Source organism: Petaurus breviceps, unplaced genomic scaffold (genome assembly GCF_028583685.1).
Source record: "Petaurus breviceps papuanus isolate PSGF00001 unplaced genomic scaffold, PetGlider_PUasm1.0 90879, whole genome shotgun sequence".
NCBI lineage: Eukaryota > Metazoa > Chordata > Mammalia > Diprotodontia > Petauridae > Petaurus > Petaurus breviceps.
Genome location: NW_027187368.1, coordinates 9,392,307 through 9,417,090, shown reverse-complemented (window position 1 = coordinate 9,417,090; position 24,784 = coordinate 9,392,307). Strand labels below are relative to the sequence as shown.

Here is a 24,784-nt window from a genome sequence, read left to right as displayed (position 1 = left end):
AGCACCAGTAGAAATGGCAGCTATCCTCTGTGCAATGTGGTAGTAGCTAGATCAAGATCGAGGTTCACTATGCCCCATCTTGACAAAGTCACATCCATCAGGCCATCCAAAGGCCATATATCTGCCCTTTCTTCTTTCTAGTTAAAATCACTGGGAGGTAATCGCTTTTGTAGGAAGTTACCCAAATTTCTTCTAGACTATCCTGCCAGCCTCTCAGCTGAGGGGTCTTATGCCAAAAGGCAGAGATGACAGCCTCCCACCCCTACCTGGGTCCCAGTTCATCTTCGCTCCGCCACACAAAGTCCCCGAACTTCTCATAGTGAGAATTGTAGTGATGCTGGACACGGAAAAGCATGGAGGCTGACACTTCCATCAGGGTGTTGTAAGCTGTCTGTTGCTCCTTGCCACTGGTATAGCCATTGTACAGGTTGTAAATTTTGTCAGCTATCTCTGAAAAGAAGACAAAACAGGTAGATTTACAAGGGAACTGTGGGAATTGGAGCTTCACAAAAAGGTTTCTTCAAGGAAATAACAGTGAACATAGTCCCAACAAATCCAGGAGACTAAAGGGATTTAAATAAATAAACCAAAATGTCCGTTGTATTATCACTTTGACCAGCTTCGATGTAGAGGTTATATCTGGATATTTGGAAAACTCTGTGTGGGTGGTTGAATATTTTAGCTTCTATCAGATGTTTAGCAACTTGATATATCTACCTGGAGAAAGCAAAAGATCTGACTTAAGTCAGTAAGACTTGTCTTCCTGAATTCAAATCTGGCTCCAGATACTTACTAGCTATGTGACCCTGAGCAAATCACTTAATCCTGTTTGCCTCAGTTTCGTCATCTGTAAGATGAACCTGAGAATGAGATGGCAAACCACTCCAGTATCTTTGCCAAGAAAACCCCAAATGGGGTCATGAAGAATTGGACATGACTGAAAAACCTCTCTTCTTAAAATGGGTGATCTGCCCAACGAAGATCTGGATTAGGTATTATTGTTGTCTGTCAAATATCAAAGATTATTTCATGTAAGATAAATAGGTAATGCCGCTATTATTATGCTAATTTCATAGATGAGGAAACTAGGGCTTATGTAACATTTACCAGGCACCCACTATATGCTTGGTCCTGTGCTAGGCATTAGGGATACAAATACGAAGAATGAAATAAGGAATGATAGTAAGTCAGGAATGATCTGCCCACAATATGAGTGTCAGAAGCCAGGACTTCCTGACATCAGATCTAGCCTCCTAACCCCTGCCCCAGACTCCCCATCAGTCCTCCTTGCCTTCCATTTTTCACCTTTTTTCCTCAGACCACAAAGGAAGTCACAGAGTATATATGTCTTCATGGAACTAGGTATTCAGCCCAACACCTACCCTCAGCTTTGTTGTCATCTACCAGAGGGCAAGCCGTCCTCAGCGTAACAGTGCTCAGTTCTGAGTGTCGGCCTCTTGTATCCACAGCATAGAGGGTAAACCTAAAAGAAAACCAATTATGAGTTAGCAGTTATCTACTTATCACCTACACTCTAGGTGACATGTAAGGGAGAGAAGGTCTGTTGTGGATTATTCCAAAACTATAAGTCTAACTTGGATTATTCTCCTGACCTCCAGTCTCATCAACCACATGTCTGCTGGCCATATCCACCTGGATTTCCTATAGCATTTCAAACTCACCTCTAGAATGGAAGTCATCTTTCCCTGAAAATCCACTCCTTCCCCAAGTTTCCTCACTTGTGTGGATGACACTACCTTTCTTTCCAGTTTCTCAGGTTTGCAACCTTGAACTCTTCTTTGACTCTTCTCTCCCCTTCAGTCCTCAAATCAGTGACTAATACTCACCAAGCTAATAACCATGGCATATCTTAAATCTATCTCTTTCCTTCCTCTCACACAAACTTCTATGTTAATTCAGACCCTCTTGCCTGGACTATTGCAATAGTTTCCTCGTAAGGCTCCTGGTTTCTAGTCTCCAATTCCCCCATCCAGCATCTACAGAGGAACTGATATTATAAAGCGTATATCTGGTCACGTAACCCCCACTTAAAAAATTATAATTATTTCTTTTGCTTCTATCATAAAATGCAGACTTCTTACCATGGCATTTAAAGTTCTCCACCATTGGGCTTCTCACCCACCTTCCCAGTCTGATTTCATGTTTCTTCCCTTCCTGAACTCCTCTGTTGCATTGACACTGGCTTGCTAGATGTTCTCGGAATATGACAGTCTTTGGGCCTTTGTACAAGTGGCCTTTCATGTCTAGGAAACTATCTCCTTTAACCTGCACCTCTCAGAATCCCTAGCTTCTTTCAAAGTACAGGTCAGGTGCTACCTACTGCATGGGGTCTTTCCTGAGCCTGATTCTCATTGTTAATACACTCTTTCTTATGATTACTATGTCTTCTGCATTGTAATCCCGATTGGAATGTAATCTCTATGAGTGCAGGTACTCTTCCATTTTTGTCATGACACATAGTACCCATTAACCATTTTTGGGGGGTCAAATTAAGTTGAATGAAACTGAATGACTCCCCAAGTTAACATCATTTTACTTTTGATCTTTGCCTTTTCAAATCAAGCTGGGAAAAAAAAAGTGAACAAACAAAAACCAAACCACCACCACAACAAAACTGCCATGTTGAAAAGCTTGCAAGGCCCCCCAATAACTTTTTAGGTCTTAACTTTTAAAATACACAGCTAGGCCTTCAAAAACCTTCACAATGGCTGATGGAGGATTGGACCTGAAGTCAGGAAGACCTGAATTCAAATCCAGCTTCAAACATTCACTAGCTGTTTGTCCTGGAGGCAAGTCACTTAAACTCTGCTATCATTTCCTCAACTGTAAAATGGTGATGATAATAACACCTATTGTTATGAGGACGAACTGTAATAATATTTGTGAAACATTTAGCACAGTATGTGCCACATAGTAGATATTTAATAAATGCATGTTCTGCTTCCTTCCTTCTCAAACTTACTTTACCTACCTCCATCCCCCACATGAACAATATATTCCATCATTATGCCCAGAACATGAAATAAACATTTGTCCTTAAAAAAAGTCTCGTTTTGCTGTCCAGCTCCCTAACAAATTCTTCTCTTATCTATGCTCTTGAAAAGCTAACTAAAGAGCTATATTATCCATTGTTGTTTTTGTTGTTCAGTTGTTCAATCATGTCCAACTCTTTGTGACCCTATGGACCATACTGTCCGTGGGATTTTCTTGGCAAAGATACTGGAGTGGTTTCTCATTTCCTTCTCCAGTAGATTAAGGCCAACAGAGGTTAAATGATTCATCCAGGGTCACACAGCTAGTAAATGTTTGAGGCCAAATTTGAACTCAGGTCTTCCCAACTTCGGGCGTAGTGCTCTATGTACTGAGCCACTTAGCTGCCTCTATCATCTATAGACTCTTCAAATATAACTGTTAGAAAGGACCTTAGACATTGTGTAATCCAATCCCTGCCTAAGGAAGATTCCCCTCTATAGCACTGCTGAGGAGGTATATTTGTCTTCCCCATTAAAATGGAAACCTCTTATAAGGAGGGGTTGTTTCATTCTTTGTATTTGTATCCCTACTGCCTAGCACAGGACCAAGCATAACAGTGGATGCTTAGTAAATATTTATTCATTGATAAGAGTCAGTCTTAAGGAACTTCAAGTGATATGGAACTCTCTCTCAAGGCAGCCTACTTTACTTTGGGACAGTTCTAATTTTTAGGAAATTTTATTTTCTTGAATTGAGATAAAATATGCTTGTTAAGTTTTCACCATCATTCCTAGTTCTGACATATAGGACCAAGGAGAACAAATTCACTGTCTCTTCTACATGCCAGACCTTCAAATACTTAAAGATATCTTTCATATTGCCTGTAGTTCCTTCAAATCATCTCTTTGCCAGGCTAACTGTCCTCAGATCCTTCATCGCTTCCTTATATAGAATAGTCTGTAGTCTCCTCACCAGCCTGGCTGCCTTCCTCTGGAAGTCTTACAGACTTTTCTGACTTCTCACTTCCTCAGGTAAAATGAGACCATTTGCTGGCTATACAACCAATTTAATACTTAAAAACTTAAGACTTAGGATCAGAAAAAAATACCTCAGAGGCCATCTAATCCAACCTACTCATTTTACAGTGCAGAAACCTAGGGTTCAGACAGATTTATTACCTTCCCCAAGGTATAAAAAACAAAAACAAATAAACAAAAAACTCAGAAGAAGAATAAGGCTTGAAATCCACAGAGCACCAAACTAGTCATCTTTCCATTATATCACACTGCCTGAACAAGTCACATTGCCTCATAAAAGCCCCACAAAAACTCTCATTTATTTGCTATTACCCTAAATTTAATGTTTGCGTATATACTATGTCTTGTCTTCAGAAGAAGATGGGATGTTTCTTAAAAGCAGTTTTTGACATCCCCATATCTCTCAGCACAATATCATGCATGAGACAAATGCCCAATGATGTAAATATTTACTGAATAAATAAAATGGATTTTACCAATAGATACATTGGGGCTCATTTCAGTTTGACTTAAGGGAGAACTTCTTTTAAAAAGTAAACACACAAAAACCAGGGACGATAGAATAAACTGCCTTGAGGTTCCAGTTACTGTAGCTATTCAAGCAGATTTTACAAGAGCATAGTGTTGGGAATGTTTTAGAGGAGGTTAATGTTTTGCATTACTGCGGCCCTAGATGTTCTCCAAAGTATTTTTTAACTCTGTGACTTGTGTGACCTTGGACAAGTTTCTTTTCTCTGGACCTCAGTTTGTCCATCTTTAAAATTACAAAGCAATATTAGCAGATCCCTCTAAGTTCTATTAACTTATGATCCTAGCCTCAGGTGGGCAGTGCTACAGGAATTCCTGGGTGGCTAGAGGTGACTATTTTTACAACCACACCAAGAACAACAATTTTTAGATTTCCAAGTGACCTACAGAAGCATCAACAATGTAACTGTTAGTAGAACAAGAAGTTCATATGCTTTTAATTTCATTTTGGTGCTATGCTCTAAGTTTTAACATAGTATATGTTTCATTTAATGCAGGGTAAATGACTTACCTGTAAGCTAAGAGAAACAGGCAGAGTTACTAAAGAAAGCACAATTATGGAGACGGAGCTAAGATGACAGGGGACTCACTTGAGCTCTTTCTCAAACCCTTCCAAATACCTTTAAATAACTAAAAAATTCTAGAGCAGTAGAGCCCACAAAAAGATGGAGTAAAACAAATTTCCAGTACAGGACAACTTAGAGGGTCTGCAGCAAAGGTCAGTTGCACCAGGGTGAGAGAGGAAAATAGACCTGTGCAGGCGGTGCCAGCGCACACCAGGCCCCAGCAAACCAGGAGCAGGCCTCTGGGAAAGTGAATCAGTGGCACCAATGGTAGTTTTAAGGTCTCTCAACTCACAGACTGTAATGTGATCAGACAACAGGTCAGAAAGATGTACAAGGGTCCCTTTGTTGGCACCAGGGCCAGGAATCTGTTGCATTGTATATACTTAGATCTAGGTAGCTGGCTTGGGTCTTAGTCCCGCTATCAGAAGGAGCACTAGCACAGCAGAGGTTTGGACCGCAGGGGAATAGGGACCCTGGTCACGGTTCTAGGGTTGAGAAGAATGCTTGTGGTCAATCACAAACCAGTGCACAGCACAGGAGAGTAGTAAACACACCTCTCCCTAGATCATACCAACTTGGAAAAGTCAAAACTTACAAGTCTCCAGAATTACCTCTGAAAAAACTGTACAAAAACCCTGAAGTTTGAAATACTGCCCTCTTGGGGAGTATTGGGGAGCAGAGCCTCATTTTAGTGTAGAGTTAAAAGTCAAGAAATAGACTGGAAAATGGGCAAACAGAGAAAAAATTCTGATAGAAAGTTACTATGGTGACAAGGAAGGTGAAAACACACACTTAGAAGACAAGAAAGTCAAAATTCCTGCATCCAAACACTCAAGGAAAAATATGAATTGGTTTCAGGCCAGGAAGAGTTTTAAAATGATTTTAAATATCAAGTAAGTCAGGTAGAGGAAAAATTGGGAAGAGAAATAAGAGTGATGCAAGAAAATCAGGAAAAAATTCAACAGATTGGTAAAGGAGGCACAAAAAATACTGAAGAAAATAACACCTTAAAAAACAGAATAATGCTCAAATGCTCAAATGCTAAAAGAGGCACCAAAATCCAATGAAGAGAAGAATGCCTTGTAATCAGAATTGGTCAAATGGAAAAAAGTTATACAAATATTAGATGAAGAGAGCTCTTTAAAAAAGTAGAATTGACTAAATAGAAAAAAGGAGGTTCAAAAACTCAGTGAAAAAAACAATTCCTTAATTTAGAATTGGGCAAGTGGAAACTAAGGACTTTATGAGACATCAAGAAACAAATGAAACCAAAAGAATGAAAAAAATAGAAGACAATGTGAAAAATTTCATTGGAAAAACAACTGACTTGGAAAAACAGATCCAGGAGAGAGAATTTAAGAATTATTAGACTATGTGAAAGCCATGATCCAAAAAAAAAAAAAAAGAACCTAGATACCATCTTTCAAGAAATTATCAAGGAAACCTGCCTGGATATTCTAGAACCAGAAAGTAAAGTAGAAACTGAAACACTTCACCAATCACCTCTTGAAAGAGATCCCAAAATGAAAATTCTGAGGATATTATAGCCAAATTCCATACTTCCCAGATCAAGGAGAAAATACTGCAAAAGCCAAAAAGAAACAATTTAAATATCACCCTGCCAGAAGCAGAATAACACAAGATTTAGCAGCTTCTGCCTTAAAGGATTGGAGGGCTTGGAGTATGATATTCTGGAGGGGAAAAGAACTAGTATTACAAGCAAGAATCACATATACAACAAAACTATAGTATAATCCATCCTGGGGGTTGGGGGAAATGAACATTCAATGAAGGATCTACAAATACCTTCACATTAAACATTAGTCAAGTTGTAAACAAGGATTATAACCAATGGATTGAACAATGAGAAAGAAGAAACAAAAACAAACAAAAAGAGAGCAAGTAGTCTGCTTCAATCTGAATTCAGACTCTGTAGTTCTTTCCCTAGATAAGGATATCCCTTTCCATCAAGAGTCTTTTGGAGTTATCTTATAACCTTGCATGGCTGAGAGGAGCCCAGTCTCTCCAAGTTAGTCATAACACATATAACGTGTCTGTAATTGTGTACAAAGTTCTTCTGGTTCTGCTCTCCTCACTCAGAATCAGTTTATATAAGTCTCTCCAGTTTATTATAAAGTCTGTCTGTTCCTCATTTCTTATAGCACAATAGTATTCCATTACATTCATATACCATAACTTGTTCAGTCATTCCCCAATTGATGGGTATCCCCTTGATTTCCAATTCTTTGCCACCACAAAAAGAGCTGATATAAATATTTTTGTAGAAACAGGCTTTTTTTTTTCCACTTCTATTATCTCTTTGGGAGAAAGCCCTAGAAGTGGTATTGCTGGGTCAAAGGGTACTCACTTATTTATAGCCCTTTGGGCATAGTTCCAGATTGCTCTCCAGAATAGCTGAATCAGTTCACAACCCACCAACAATGCATTAGTGTTCCAATTTTCCCACATCCTCTCCAGCATTTATTATTGTCCTGTTTTGTCATCTTAGTCAATCTGACTGATGAGACGTGGTACCTCAGAGTTGTTTTGCTTTGCATTTCTCTAATCAATAGCGATTTAGAGGATTTTTTCATATGTTTATAGATGTCTTTAATTTCTTCCTCTTCAAACTGCCTATTCATATCCTTTGGCCATTTATCAATTGTGGAATGACTTGTATTCTTATAGATTTGAATCATTTCTCTGTATATTTTAGAAAAGAGGCCTTTATCAGAGACAGTGGTTGTAAAAATTCTTTCCCAATTTTCCAATTCCTTCCTAATTTTGGTTACATTTGTTTTATTTGAACAGAAACTTTTCAATTTAATGCAATCAAAATTATTTTGATTTCATAATTCTCTCTAACTCTTGTTTGGTTATAAAATCTTCCCTTCTCTATAAATGTGACAGGTAAACTATTCCTTGCTCTCCCAGATTGCGTACAGTATCAGCCTTTATATTTAGATTGTGTACCCATTTAGACTTGATTTTAGTATATGGTGTGAGATACTGTTCTATGCCCTTTTTCTGCCATACTGTTTCCCAGTTTTCTCAGCACTTTTTGTCAAATAGTGAATTCTTAGCCCAAAAGCTGGGGTCTTTGGGTTTATCAAACAGTAGAGTACTATAGTCGTTGACAGCTGTGTGTCATGTACCTAATCTATTCCACTGATCCATGACTCTATTCCTCAGCCAGCACCAAGTAGTTAAGGTGACTGCTGTTTTATAATACAGATTTAAATCTTGTATGGCTAGGCCTCTTCCCTAATATTTCTTTTCATTAATTCCCTTGATATTCTGGATCTCATGTTCTTCCAAATGAATTTTGTTACTATTTTTTCTAGCTCTATAAAATTTTTTTTTGGTAAATTGATCGATATGGTGCTAAATATATAATTTACTTTAGGTAAAATGGTCAGTTTTATTATATTAGCTCAACCTAACCATGAGCAACTGATGTTTTTCCAATTTTAAAGATCTGACTTTATTTGTGTGAAAAGTGTTTTGTAATTGTGTTCATATAGGCCCTGGGTCTGTTTTGGCAGGTAGACTCCCAAATATTTTATAATGTCTACCATAACTTTAAATGGGATTTCTCTATCTATCTCTTGCTGTTGAATTTCGTTAGAAATATATAGGAATGCTGAGGATTTATGCGGGTTTATTTTATATCCTGCAATTTTGCCAAATTTATTTATTGTCTCAAGTAGTTTTTAACTTGATTCTCTAGGATTCTCTAAATATATCATCATATCATCTGGAAAGAGTGAGAGCTTAGTCTCTTCTTTTCCTAATTTGATTCCTTCAATTTCTTTTTATTTTCTTATTGCTACTGCTAACATTTCTAGTGCCAAATTGTATAATAGGGGTGATAGTGGACATCCTTGTTTCACCCCTGATCTTACTGGAACAGTTAGTTTTTCTGATAAAGACTTCACTTTTCAAACATACAGAAAACTGAGTCAAATTTCTAGAAATAAGAACCATTCCTCATTTGATAAATGGTCAAAGGAAATGAACAGGTAGTTTGCAGAGAAAGCAATTGAATCTATCTATGATCATATAAAAGTGCTCTAAATTGCTATTGAAGAGTGAAGTGCAAATCAAAACAAACTGTGAGATTGACTAATATGATAGAAAAGGAAAATGCAAATGTTGGAGGGAATGTGGGAAAATTAAAACACTAGTGTGCTATTGTTGAACTTATATACTTGTTCAACCATTCTGGGGAGCAATTTGGAACTATGCTCAAAGGGCTATAAAATCATTGCATAATCTTTGACCACACAATACCACTACTATCTGTATCCCAAAGAGATAGAAAATAAAAAGGAAAAGGGCTTATGAAACAAAAATATTTATTGCAACTCTTAGCAGTAGCAAAGAACTGGACATTAAGGGGATGTCTATCAGTTGGGAAATGACTGAATAAGTTGTTGTATGTGATTTTGATAGAATGCTATTATGTTTTAAGAAATGATGAGCAGGGGAGGGGAAGTCAAGATGGCAGAGTAAAAGCAGGAACTTCCTTCAGCTCTCCCTCACACCTCCCCAAATACATGTAAAAAATGACTCTAAACAAATTCTGGAGCAGCAGGACCCACAAAATAATGTAGTGAAATGAATTTTTAGCCCAAGACAACTTGGAAGATCAACAGGAAAGGTTTGTTTCACCAGTATGAGAGAGAAACATAGTGCAGCATTAGCTGTCCCTGCACAGACAGGGCCCTACCAACACCCAGAGTAGGCTTCAGGAGACTGAATTACTGGCATCTGTGGCAGTTTCCAGACTCTCAATCCACAAATGCCAAAGACAACTTAAAAGGTCAGGAGGAAAGGTCTGTGCAAAATGGGTGAGAGAGGATCATGGTGTGTGGTCTATCCCTGGCCCCAGGGCAGTGGTGGCAGTAGCAGTAGCTGCTTCTGGGACTCTCAGCCTGTAGACAGTGGTGGGGGTGGGTGGAATTAAGAAGCTGATGAGAGAGGGACTGCAGGGATCTCTTTGCTGGCACTGAGGCAGGATTCTCTTGCTTTGCCCTTGCTTGGATCTGGGTCACAGCCATGGGGCAAGGTAGAGCACTGGCATGGTGGGGCTGGTGGCAGTGGTGGAGAGGAAATCTTCTTCACAGTTGCAAGATAGAAAAGAGTGCTTGTGATCATTCACAGACCAGAGCACAGACCAGGAGAAGAGTAAACACCTGTCTTTTTTTTTTTTTTAAAGCAATCGGGGTTAAGTAACTTGCTCAAGGTTACACGGCCAGGTATTTCTGGGTGTGGTACTGAGTATCTGAGCCCGGATTTGATCCAGGTCATCCCGACACTGGAGCTGGTGCTCTTACTTGATGTGCTACCTGGCTGCCCCAAAACACCTGTCTTTTGATCATACAATCTTGGAAAAACAAAAAATTTACAGGTATCTCTGAAAACAGCTGCACAAAACCCCTGAAGCTTGGAACAGTGCTCCTCTACTCTGGAAGCAGAGTCCTACCTTAACAAAGAGCTAAAAAGTCACGTAGTTGGCTGGGAAAATAAGCAAACAACAGAAAAAATCAGACTATAGAATCTTTCTTTGATGACAAGGAAGATCAAAACATACACTTAGAAGAAGACAACAAAGTCAAAGCTCCTACATCCAAAGTCTCCAAGAAAAATATGAATTGGTCTTAGGCCATGGAAGAGCTCAAAAAGGATCTTAAAAATTGAGTAAGAGAAGCAGAAGAAAAATTGGGAAGAAAAATGAGAGTGATGTAAGAAAATCATGAAAAATGAGTCAACAGTTTTCTAAAAGAGATCACAAAAATGCTGAAAAAAAATAACACCTTAAAAATAGACTAACCCAAATGGCAAAAGAGGTTCAAAAAGCCAATGAGGAGAAGAATGCCTTAAAAAGCAAAACTGGCTAAATGGAAAAAGGAAGTCCAAAAGTTCACTGAAGAAAATATTTTTAGTTTTTGTTTTGCCTTTTTCTTGGAGGGGGGGTGCAAGGTAGGGCAATTGGGGTTAAGTGACTTGCCCAAGGTCACATGGCCACTAAGTGTTAAGTGTCTGAAGCCGAATTTGAGCTGAGGTCCTTCTGATTCCAGGGCTGGTGCTTTATTTACTAAGCCACCTAGCCACCCCAAGAAAATAATTCTTTAAAATTAGAATGGAACAAATGGAAACTAATGACTCTATGAGAAATCAAGAAATGATTAAACAAAATCAAAAGAATGGAAAAATAGAAGACAATGTGAAATATCTCATTGGAAAAACAACCAACCTGGAAAACAGATCTAGGAAAGAGAATTTAAAAAATCAATGGATTACCTGAAAGCCATGATCAAAAAAAGGGCCTAGACATCATCTTTCAAGAAATTATCAAGGAAAACTGTCCTGATAGTCTAGAACCAGAGAGTAAAATAGAAATTGAAAGAATCCACTGATCACCTCCTGAAAGAGATCTCAAAAGGAAAACTTGTAGGAATATTGTAGCCAAATTCCAGAGTTCCCAGGTCAAGGAGAAAATATTGCAAGGAGCCAGAAAGAAACAATTCAAGTATTATGGAAACACAATCAAGGTAACACAAGATTTAGCAACTTCCACATCAGAGGGCCTTGAATATGATATTCCAGAGTTCAATGGAGCTAGGATTGAAACCAAGAATAACATACCCAGTAAAATTGAGTATAATCCTTCAAGGGAAAAAAATAGGTATTCAATGAAATAGAATACTTTCAAGCATTCTTGATGAAAAGACCAGAGCTGAATAGAAAATGTGACTTTCAAATACAAGACTCAAGAGAAGCATGAAAAGGTAAACAGGAAAGAGAAATCATAAGGGACTTATTAAAGTTGAACTGTTTACATTCCTCCATGGAAAGATATTTGTAACTCATGAGACCTTTCTCAGTTTTAGGTAAGTTAGAGGGAAAAAAATATGTGTGTATGCATATATGTGTGTATATACAAATGTATGTGTATATATGCATATATACATATATATACATATGTAAAGAGAGGGATGGGGAGGGAGAAGGACAGGCACAGGGGGAGTTGAATATGAAGTTATAATATCTAAAAAATTAAAAATTAAGTGGTGAGAGAGGGATATACTGGGAGAAGGAGAAAGGAAGAGGTAGAATGGAGTAAATTATCTCACATAAGAGACAAGAAAAAGCTTTTACAGTGAGGGGAAGGGGAGGGAGGTAAGAGGTAATGAGTGAACGTTATTCCCATCAGATTTAGCTGAAGGAGGGAATAATATACAGTCAATTGGGTATGGCAATCTATCTTACCCTACAGGAAAGTAGGGAGGAAGAGGATAAGAGATGGAGGGATGATAGAAGCAAGGGCAAATGAGAGGAGGGGTAATCAGAAGCAAACACTTTTGAGGTAGGACAGGATCAAAGGAAAGAATAGAATAAATGAGGGTCAGGATAGGATGGAGGGAAATATAGTTAGTCTTTCACAACATGACTATTATGGACGTGTTCTGCATGACTACACATGTATAACCTACATCAAATTGCTTGCCTTCTCAGTGAGAGTGGGTGGGGAGGGAGGGAGAGAATGTGAAACTCAAAGTTTTAAAAACAAATGTTAAAAATTGTTTTTACATGCAACTGAGAAATAAGAGGCAATGGGGTATAGAAATCTATCTTGCCCTACAGGAAAATAGAAGGGAAGGGGATGAGATAAGGGGGGTGGGTAGCGTGATAGAAGGGAGTGCAGATTGGGGGAAGGGGTAATCAGAATGCATGCTGTTTTGGTATGGGGGGAGGGGAGAGATGAGAAAATTTGTAACTCAAAATCTTGTGGAAGTGAATGCTGAAAATGAAAAATAATTTTAAAAAAAGAAAGAAAGAAAAGAAATGATGAGCAGGATGCTCTCAGAAAAGCAAGGAAAGATTTATATGAATTTACTTACATGAACTTATGCAGAACCAGGAGAACATTGTGCACAGTAACAGCAATATTATATGATGATCTACTATGAATAACTTAGCTATTCTCAGCAATACAATGATCCAAGACAATTCTGTAGGACTTATTATGAAAGGTACTGTCTGTCTCCAGAGAAAGAATTGGTAGAGCCTGAATGCAGATCAAAGATATTTTTTCTTTACTTTCTTTATTTTTCTTGTTGGTTTCTTTTTGCCTGTTTCCTTTCACAAAATGACTTACATGGAAATGTGTTTTGCATGAATATATGTGTGTATACACACACACACATATCTATCTACACACACATGTATAACCTACATCAGATTGCTTGTCTTCTCAATGAGCAGGAGGAAGGGATATAATTTGGAACTCAAAATTTTGGGGAAAAAAGAACGTTAAAATTGTTTTTACTTGTAATTGGGGAAAATAAAATATTAAATAAGAGTTAAAAGAAAAAAGAAAACACAATTATTCCCTTCAAACAGTTGGTTCTGTCACCATGCCCTTCCCACATCACAAATGCACATTAACAGTGGTGCCAACCTTAGTTCTTCCCATACTGAGGGGTCGGAGGTTCTGGGCAGGCAAACTCAATAGGAAGTGCATCCAGCCACAATCCCAAGGTGTTGTCATGTTTGTTGCAGACTGAGCAAGGGTAGTGGGGATGACCTACTTAATTATACTTGGCTTTTCAGAGGAGAAATGGGAACATTCAAGGGAAAGGGGAGCATAGTCAAGAACAAGGTCATTGACAGAGAAAAGCTGTTATCCCAATCTAGATGGAATGAGGAGATAAAGTTTGAACTGGATGAACTGAGTCAAGATCACATTGGGAGGTCTGAACTCCAGATGGCTTCAGCTCTGTTGTTTAAGAGTCTCCACATGGGCTAGGTTATATGAGAGGAGGCTTTCATTCTTCTCTCCTTGTTACTACTGACATTTCCACAACTTCCCCACTGGGTAAAGACGTAAGGACCATTTTAGAGTGCTTTTTTAAGGTCCACGAAGTGACTATGAAAGAACAGGGTGTTCATTTTTGGGAAATCATTGTCTCTAACTTCAGGTCCAGTATTAGAGCTCAATGAACACTTAAAAAGTGAAGCATTCTCTGGGTAAGGAGTGAGATGCCCAAGACTGACAGACTTCTTAAATGTTGGCACAAAGACTTTAAGGTATATGTGAGCCTGTCTATTAAGATGACTAGATTTTTGTGTTTATATACAAGTGTAGAATATACAGTTGTATTTTAACAGAAACAACAGTGGACTTGGAACCAGAAGGACTGAATCCAAATTCCATTTCTTCTACTTGTAGTCTGAATAGCCTCAGGGTCTCCACTGAACCTGTACAAAATGGGATTATTTGTTTCATAAACTGCCACATGCTAGAATCTTCAGGGGTGGGGAACCTGTGGCATCAAGGTCCCATGTGCGCTTTTAGGTCATTGGGTGTGACCTTTTGATTGAGTCCAAATTTTACAGAACAAATCCTTTTATTTAGTGGACTTGTTCTGTGAAGTTGGGATTCAGTCAGAGGGCTGCATTTGAGGGCCTAGAGGGCCACAAGACCCCAAGTTTCCCACCTCTGTGGTAGACAAACCTGAATTATCAATGTCATCTTTAATATTGTGCAACTGGAAATTACAAATAGTCATAAGATCATAGATTTAGAATTGGAAGGGAACAAATAGTGGTGTCAAACTCAGGTTGAAATGTGGGGAAGGGGCACTAAGCCCCTAAACATAACTAAACATAAGGATCCTTGCAGGCTGTGTGTTGACTTAAAAAAAAATATAAGGAGGTGGATAGCATGTTCACCATTAGTCCTCTGGTCAGTCATTACTCATTCCCAATTCTTTCAAACTTAATTGTCTTTACAATATTGTTGTTATTGAATAAATTGTTCTCCTGGTTCTAATTATTTTACTCTGTACCAGTTCATGTAAATCTTCCCATGTTTCTCTAAAGCCATTCTTTTTTTTGTACTAATAGCACAAAAGTACTCCATCATACCCATATCTCATCCAGCCATTTTCCAGTGAAAGACACTCCTTCAATTCTAATTGTTTGACACTTCAAAAAGAGCTTTAAATATGTTTGTACATTGTTAATTAGAGCTGATTTTGCTTAGGACTAATCCCCATACCTCTCTCCCCATATTTTTATACATTTCTACTTGCATACCCTAATTGTGTGGGGTAATTTTCCCTAACTTCCCTTCCCTTCCAGTCCAATGTGTTCTTTCCCCCTCTTTTTCAATTCTTTTTAAAAGGTTATTAAGATATAACAATGATTTGCAAACTTTCTATCTAGACTCCCTCAATATGCCCTGATTATGATAGGATTTAGAGAGGGAACAAGATCATGACCCATTGTTAGAATAATAGTCCTTTATCATTATGTATTTGAATTTATCTTCTTATGTTTCTCTTAATTCTTGTGTTTGAATTTCAACACTTCTGTTCAGCTTTGACCTTTTCATTAGGAATACATCCTTTATTTTATTAAAGGCCCAGTTTCCCTCTCATCTAACGTTATACTCACTTTTGCTGATTAAGATTTTCTTGTCTGTAAACCTCTGTCTTTCTGGAATATTATATTCCAAGCTCTCTGTCTCTTTATAGTGGAGGCTATATGTGATTGTGTCCCTCTGTACTTGAATTCTTTCATTTTTGCTGCTTACAATATTTTGCTTTGATAAGGAAGCCCTGGATTTTGGCTATAATTTTCCTGGAATTTTCAACTTGAGGCTTCTTTCAGGTGACCAATGGATTCTATTTCCAGTTTATCCCCTGGTTCACAGAGATCTAGATTTCTTTTGAAATTTCAACACATATGATATCTAGCCCCTGTCCCTTCATTTTTTGCTTTTGTTATGGCTTTCAAGTAGTCTAATGCTTGTTAATTTTCTTTCTTCTCAGTCTGTTTTCCAGGTCAGCTGTTTTTGCTATAAGATACCTTACATTTCCTATTTTCTCCATTTTTTACTTTATCTTAATTTTCTTTGTTGTCTGATAGTCATTGTCTTCTATTTAATTTTCAAGGAGTTTGTTGCTTGGGCAAAGCTTTGTACCTGTTGTACCAAGTTCTTAATTCTGGTTCCAACTTTCTTTTCCATATCTCTCCTTTCTTCTCCATATTTTCCTCTAATGCTCTCATTTCATTGATTACAACATTTTAACCTCTTAACTATTCAGTTTTTAAAGCTCTTCAGAATCTCATTGTAGCCTATCTTTCCTGCCTCATTTTGCATTACTCTTCTTTTACAATCCAGTCAAACTGATGTTCTCTCTGTTCCTCACACATGACACTCCATCTCCTCTCTCAATGACTTTACACTGGCTGCCCCTCATTCCTGGAATACTCCTTCCTCACCCCTTGAATTTCTCTCTTCCTTCAAGATAAGGCTCAAAAATTGCTTTTAATCTGAAACATTTCCTTTTACTCCCAACTGCTAGAACCTTCCCTCCCCAAATCTTCTTGCATACAATTACTTTGGATTTATTCCTTTTATAATTATTTGTATATACTCAAAGCCATTCCTGTTGCCATTATTAGAATGTAAGCACACACATATGGGGATTGTTTCATTCTTTGTACTTATATCCCCAACTCTTAGCACAGGGCCTGGCACATAGTACAGCTGGTGCTTAAGCAACTGATTATTTGGGGCTCTATTTCCTCACCTGGAAAACAAGGATAATAATATACAGTATCTACCTCAAGGGTTACCGTTAAGCTTAAATGAGATAATGCATGCATGAAGGACTTGGACCTTAAAAGCACCATATCAATTATAAAGGTTCATATTAATGTTAAAGAGGGCTAATGATGGTAGACTTCCAAAATCCCACTTGTTGTAGGGAACATTCTATAGAAATATGAATTCTTATTATCATCTGATTTGCAGAAAGGACAGGTATTCCTATTTCACAAAGGAGGAAAATGAAGGTGAGAGGCATATTAACTTTCCCCCAAAGCCCATTTCTTGGTTAAAATTTCCTTTTTATGTTGAGGAGAACACAATTCTTCTAGTCATCTGGGTTTGTAGCTTTGGTGTTAGGCTCTCACCATCTCATGCATTCTCCCTTTATATACAGTCAGTTTCTAAATTTTGTTTTTTTTCTCTCCACAACATTTCTCAAATCTATTCCCTTCTCTCTATCCACAGAGCCACAACTGTAGTTCAGGTTCTAATCACTTTTAAACTGGTCTCTTTAAATAACCTTTTAATGGGTTTCCCTGCCTCAATCATCTCTCCACTCCAATCCATCTTCCACAGAGCTGCCAATGTGATTTTCCTAAAATGCAGTTCTGACCATGTTATATCGCCTACTCAAACTCCACTGGACAAGTCCCTATGGCCCCAAAGATCAAACATAAATTATTCTGTTCGGTTTTTAAACCCCTCACAACATGTCCTCAATCTCTCCTTCTGGCCTTATACACTGCACTCCTTCTCAGTCACTACAATTCAGTCAAAGTGACCTTTGCTATTCCTTATACAGGATACTTTATGTCTCATCTTCCATATTCCCACACCGCACCCTTCTCCATGCCTCTAAGCCCTTCCTACTCATCCTGATCTTTTTAGGATCCTTTACTTCCTTTAAATATTTACATATGCATATATTCTTTAGCCTGATAGAATGGAAGTTCCAGGAGGGCAAGGACTATTTCATTTTTGTCTTTGTCTCTAGAACTGTGACTGGTATATAATACTTGCTTAATGAATGCATATCAATTCATAGAATTGAAGTAAATTGCTCAGGGTTACAAAAGCATGGGAATTGGAATTCAAGCCCTTATTTACTGATTCTAAGTCCAGTTCTCAGCTATGCCACATTGTCTTTCTTGGGATCCAAGGTCCACAACTGGAAGAGATGTTAGAAGTCTTTGAGTCCACCTCCTCCCCCCCCCCAAACCTTGCCCCCATTTTACAGATGAGGAAACTAGGACCCATAAAACTTCAATGACTTGCCCAAAGTTAGGGATTTAGAGGTTTTTGCTCTTGTTGTCTGAAGGTGCTTTTATGATTGTGTCTAAGGAAAATTGACCCTTGGTGCCCATTACCCTTTCCTGTGTGTGTAGTAGCAAATTCTTAGTACCAAGATCTGAGCTGCTGAGAGTGCGTGACTGTTCCAAACAAGAAAAGAGTTCAGTTCTTAAAAAAAGAAAAAAAAAAGAAAATCAACCCATCCACAGAAGCCACAGGAATGTGTTTCTAGTTTATTGCTTGATATCAACTCCAAGACCCGTTGTAATTAAGAAACAGTAAATTAGCACCAACTTCTCATCTACTCTCTGCACACAGAATAACAAACAATAGGAAGACGGCATTCTTGGCTCAGAATGGAATTTGTAGTTGCTTTTGTCAGTGGGCTGATTGGCCATGCCCAGTCTTGTGTTTACAGTGCCTTCGCCAAAGAGGCTGAAGGCCCTGTAACCAGAGCCACCTGATACTCTTCCTCGTGGTGAGACCCTGCTGAAGAGGCCTGGTGAGGGGCCATTGGGACCGCCTCCTACCCGCCACGTGCTGGTACCACAAGAATTTCAGCTAAGGTTGCCTGTTCCTTTATGACCCTTGAAGGCACAGCCAGAAAGAGGGGGGAGAGGAGCAGGGCTGGTTAGGGGCATTGCTTACATAGAAGTTTGTCCCATGGGGAAACAGGAAGGGGGCAAATCCTCTTCAGCTCACTCTTTTGGGCAGGCTTGTCACATTCCCTGTTCCTCATGCTAGAAAAATGCCCCCTGTTTATTTTTCCCACAGGACTGAGAGGCCTGGGACCAGGGGATTTTGGCCCTAGGGTTTTCCCACGATGTTGAGAAAAATGCTAAAGCCAACCTAATCGTCTTAACCCCATAGTTTTCAATGTATGAATATTTCCAAAATCATCAGCCAGCAGGTACCAGGGCAGTGCTAAGGGATGTGCAATGGATGGAAAGTAAAGATGAGGAGTCTATGAGACTTGGGAGCGAGGGGGGAAGCTGTATAGTATGGGGGTGGGAGGAGCAAGGAATGTGAGAACTAGAAGGGAAGTTGGGAAAGCTGAGTTTTATTTCTTCTTTGTTCTTTCACTGTAAGTGTGCCATCAAGTCAATTACGTCGTTTCCTTGGAGCTCAATTTCCATAGCTGTAAAGTGAGTGTTTTGGGTTAAAGGGATAGCATAGTACAATTATAAGATTCCTAGATTTGGAGTCTGAGGACCTAGGTTCAAATTCTGTATGAGACATATGGAAAATCACTAAACTTTTCACTAAGTTCTTCACCTGTAAAATAAAGACATTGGACTTCTAAGACCCCCCCCCCCCCAGCTTTAAATCTTACAAACTGATAATTATTAAGCTGGGTACTAAGTGGAAATTTCCTTCAAATACAAATCAGTCAAACATTTATTAAGGACCTACTATGTACCTGGGATTGTGTTAAGTACTAGGGATACAAAGAAATGCAAAATATAGTCCCAGCTCTCAAAAAGTTCACAATATAATGGTGGAGGCAACATGCAAATAACTGTGTACAAACTGGATATATGCATTATAAATCAGAAATAATCAGCAGAGGGGAATTACTAGAATTAAGCGGGATTGGGAAAGGTTTCTTGTAAAAGGTAAAGTTTTAATTGTAATATCAGGGAATTCAGGAGATAGAGGTGAGGTCAGAGAGCACACCAGGGATGTAGGACAATCACTGAAAATGTTGGGAGTGGGAAAGTGTAGTATCTTGCTTTAGAAAAAGAGCAAGGAGAAGAGTATCGCTGGATCAAAGATCCAGTGTTGGGATACACAGTGTTAGAAAACTAGAAAGTTGGGGGTGGGGGGAGAGGGTAAGTTAAGAAGGGATGTGAATGCCAAAACAGAGCAATTTTTCTATAGGAGTAAGGGTGGGGTATATGGCATGCTCAGATCTGCACTTTAGGAAAATCACTTTGACAGCTGAGTGTAGGAAGGACTGGAGTGGGGAGAAATTTGTGACAAATTGACCAACCAGCCAGCTTTTGTAATAATCCAAACATGAAGTGATGAGGGACTATATCAAAGTGGAAATCAATTAGTCAATCATCAACAAACATTTATTAAATATTCACAAAGTATTAGACATTATAATAGGCACTGGGGATATAAAGAGAGAAGTGAAATAGACCCTGCCCCCAAGAAGTTTACATTCTATGGAGGAGAGAAACTTCACATATCTAGATATATACAAAATAGATGTTAAATTGTCCCAAAATTGTTAAGGAAGGTACAATCCTTTGAGAGTGATTAAGAATGGTATCAAATAGAAAGTGGCATCTGAGATGAATCTCAAAGGAAACAAGGGTTTCTCAGAGCTAAAAGTAAAGGGAATGTATTTTAGGAGTAGAGGAAGATCAATTCAAAGGCAAAGAGATGAGAAAAGCAATGAATCAATAATAAGTAAGTTATATAAACAGATAGATGCTTTATCGCAAGCATAACTAGGACAAGGCATTTGCTCCTCCTAAGCAAGGTTTGAAAATTGTGCCCATGATGGGGGACGGGATCCCAAGAGGTTCAGCAGGAATTATGATCTTATCGAAGACCAGAAAACCTGCAATATCCTCTGGAAAGAATTCAAGGTCTCAGGCTTAATTGGAGTGAGAGTTGTAGAAGTTTATTGTCACGCTTCCATGAGAAGTGGGCAAGAGTCCTTTAGGGGACCTGGGAGTGAGAGGGGTACATGCTTTTACCTTTAAAGGGTAGGGCTGCCATTGTCAGGGCTGACCAGACAGGAGGGGCCTCAATGCATAGACAAAGGTCAGAGCTGACCAAGAGGAGCATGTGAATAGATAGTTTAGATAAGATTTGGGCCAGGCCAAAGGAGACAAAAGGCAAGGATAAAGGAGGGTGTGGGCCAGGCCCAGAAGAAATGAAGACATTAAGTAAGAACAAAGGGGTCACAGGGTGTTGCCTAGGTGGAGTGTGGGATAGGGAGAGGGGCAAATCTTAAGGGTGGGAAAGGACAAATTGTAGTTACAATTGAACAGACTGGTTTTACAAGTTGGTTTCACACATTGATCTAGACCCCAGGTACCCCATCACCCATATGCATTTGAAAATTGTCTCCCATGAGAATTATTGTTCATTGGAGGCTCAGCCTTCATGGTAGCACATGTGACATATAACATGAATTCCCTGTGGAGAAGAGGTTTTCTACAATGAAAATATGTTCATTTACTTCTTAAGAAATATTTTAATGTCTCTCTTTTCATTTTTCTAAATGACTACTTTGCTTCTTCCTAGTCCCAGCTCCATTTCTAAGGCATGACCAGGGGATATTAAAGGGTGGAAATGAGGAGGCTGATCTCAGATCTTTTCTCCAACACTTCTCTACATTATAAATACTGAGTTAAAGCTAGACTATACAGGCAATGCAGTATGGACTTCACATGACAATTCATCAACTGCTATGTTTTTTAAATCTTTGTCATATACTGGCTCCAAAGAAATGACCAAGGAAGAGGGAAAAGATGGAGAGAGAGGAGAAAAGGAAGAGATCAAGGAAGGAAACTAAATGGAGGGAGAAAAGGGACAGATGGAAGAGGAGAAAAAGAAGGCTAGAAAGATGAATGGGATCAGAAATTAGGACACAGAGACAAAAGGAAATGCCACATGGTAGAGTTAACTCTATATTTAATAACCACAAAAACTGGATTCTAATCTTGGCTCCACTAACAACTTATGTGTTTTTCAGCATGACATTTAACCTCTTTGGTCTCCGTTTCTTCATCTGTAAAATGGAGATGGCATTAGATTGGCAAAGATGACGACTTAAGTACTCAAATGGGTCTGTGATTTCACCAATTCTGAATCTCCTTTGTTGATGCTAATCATACCATGCTTCCTTATCTCACACTTCTCTTGTCCATGACTTCTCAAGAATTCATTATGGGAGCCCATGCGACATGATGGAAGCCTTCCTCACTTTTTCCCAACTTTTCAAGGGTATCAGTGGGTCACTCTGGCTGTCCATCTATTATCCCTCAATCTTGCCATGTGATCAGCCATCTTTTTCTCGTGTAATATAATTCCTTGATGATATACCTTATTCCTCTTCTTTGCAGCTCACTGTTGGTTGGTTACATGTTAAAATCTGCTCATGTTAACATGTACCTTCTCACTGCCCTCTGTATTATACATTTTTCAGTACACTGGTGTTCTATGTATTCCTGATACATAGATTATCAGCTAAATGTTAGTATTGAAAAGATGGGCCTTTGCTGTCATATAAAGCTTGAAATCAGTGAAATGGCTTCACAATGCCCTGAAAGCAATCTAGTCAACTCTATTCTTGTTCAACTCTGGGCCAAACTCATTGTTGATCTCTCCTTTCTGTTCTGTGTGTGTGTGTGTGTGTGTGCATGTGTGTGTGTTATATGCATATACACATATATAATACACACATAACACATTTATATATTATAATTTATATATTATACACACATATAAAACACACACACATATATATAACATTTATATATTGACAGATATAATTTATAATAACTAAGGATTCCAGTTTGAGAGCTGGAGCCAGGTCCCTGAAAGGGAATCACATGGAGGAGGAGGAGGAGAAAATTTTTGTCTGTATCATTCATTGTTACACATGTTGGTCACTGGAAAATAATAGGTAAATTTTCTAGAGTTCATGATACTAAACAACAAATTTTGATTTTGTTAGTCTGTATCTTATATTTTAAGCAAGGGGGAGATTACTACAACTGGGGCTAAAAATATGGGGAGAAAGTCTTATAAGGGACAGGGAGAAACAATAAGAGATGTGAACATGGTTGAGGGAGAAAAGGCACTGAAGACAAGTTTTACCTACTTTTAGGCTTTGCCTTCTGGTGAGAGTTTACATCTGGGATTTGGATCTAGGACTAGAGAGATTTACCATAATGGTATTGATGGTCACAGAAACTTTAGAGTCATAGAATATTGGAGTTGGAAGGGACCTTAAGGATTATCTATTCCAATCCTCTTCATTTTAGAGATGTGGTTAACTGAGAATCATAGAAGGGATGGATCTTGCTCAAAGTCAAATGGCAGAAGAGAGATTATTATTATTTGGAGGATGTAGCAGCAAGCACCCCAAGCGTCCCCAGGGTCACTGCCAACACAGGTTCTTAAATCTGCTTTGTTAAAGGAAAGCAACTCAAAATGGGTTAACAAGCTTACTTTAATCAGTCAAATATGTATCGTTTACCTCGTTCAGGGGAAAAAGGTCAGCACCCTGAACTTCAAAGTATACAGGCAGAATTATCAAGACAGAAACAGATCAAGTAGACAGCTTTCCAAACTGTCCAGCCATTACATTCATACCTAATCAACATCTGAGTTTTTCAAAGGGGGGAGGGGAGCGCCTCTGGACAACGGCTTCCCAGAATCCAGATCAAATCACAGAACACTTCTCAAAGTGAGCCCCAAAACAAAGCCACACATCAGGGCTCATATAGCCTTCTCCTGGCTCAGAGAATGTAACAACCTTATTGACTCACTGGCCAGTCAAGAAGTATCTACTGAAAAACAAGCCTCCCACCCCAGGCTCCAGGTGCACTTTAGCCTAGGGGCAGGGAAGATCGTAAAAATTTACATTCCCATTACAGAGGATCAAGGATATATTCATGATGGAGTAGCTATTTGAGCTATACTTAGAAGGATAGATAGGTTTACAACAGGTCGAGATTGAGGTGTAGACAGAGAAGAAAATTCTAACAAATCAAGCATTTATTAAGGGCCTATTATGTGCAAGTCACCATGCTAGGCAGGAGATATAAATACAAATAATGAAACAATCTCTACCTCAGGGAGCTTACATTTTTAAAAAATATTGATCTTTTGTTTTAATATTGTCCAGCTACCCCCCTGTATATCCCTGCCTCTACTTTCTCATGAGCAATCCCTTATAGCAAAGAATTAAATAATAACAAAAACAGAGGATTCAGAAGAGGGGGAAAAAAATCAACCAAACTAATAAAAAACATCTGATGTTATATATAATGATTCACAACTATGGATCCCAATCTCTGCCAAAGAGTGTGGTATATATATGGTGTGTGTGTGTGTGGGGGGGTGGGATGGTGTCTTCGAATAGCTCTTTTTTTGTGTTGCATTTATAATTTCAAATATAATTGTTTTGTGGCGGCTTCCATTTACATTGTTGTTATCATTGTTATATTATTTTCTTGACTGATTACTTCACTTTTCATCAGTTAATGTCTTTCCATGTTCCCTTGTAATTTCTGATATCATAGTAATATACCATTCTGTTCATTTTGCTTACCCTTTCCCTAATGAATGGGCATCTACTTTGTTTCCAGTTTTATACCACCATGAAAAGTGCTCTATAAATATTGGAGTATGTATGGAGCTTCCTTGGGTTATTTTAGTATTTTGAATCTAGTAATGCAACAATTGGGCTGTCCATCTAATTCTCTCATTCTCTTGTTCACCCACTTTCTAAAAATTGGATTTGTCCTTTAAGATGTGTTTTCTGCTATTCCTTTGGTGAAGTTGTTATTGGTTAGATAATATTAATTGCAATTGCAACTTATGTTATTCAGAGCTATAAGGATTATGAAGCAATTGACATATATTATCTTGCTTGATCCAAGCAGTGCCCCTTGGGGATTGATGTTACTATCCCCATTTTATAGATAAGGAAATTGAGGATTAGAGAGATTACATGATTTGCCCAGTGTTATACACACATCCAGTAT

The 24,784-nt window shown here is 38.5% G+C and overlaps 1 protein-coding gene across 2 annotated transcripts in view; it reads right to left on the bottom strand.

The window, feature by feature from the left end:
* ASTN2 (astrotactin 2) overlaps positions 1-24,784 on the bottom strand; it is a 1,158,830-nt gene that overhangs the window by 32,249 nt on the left and 1,101,797 nt on the right. For both annotated transcript variants that reach the window (XM_069073820.1, XM_069073821.1), the window contains 2 exons: positions 1,383-1,483; positions 267-450 (listed from right to left, as the gene is read on the bottom strand). In XM_069073820.1, the coding sequence (XP_068929921.1) occupies positions 267-450; positions 1,383-1,483 (285 nt within the window). The remainder of the gene's footprint in view (positions 1-266; positions 451-1,382; positions 1,484-24,784) is intronic.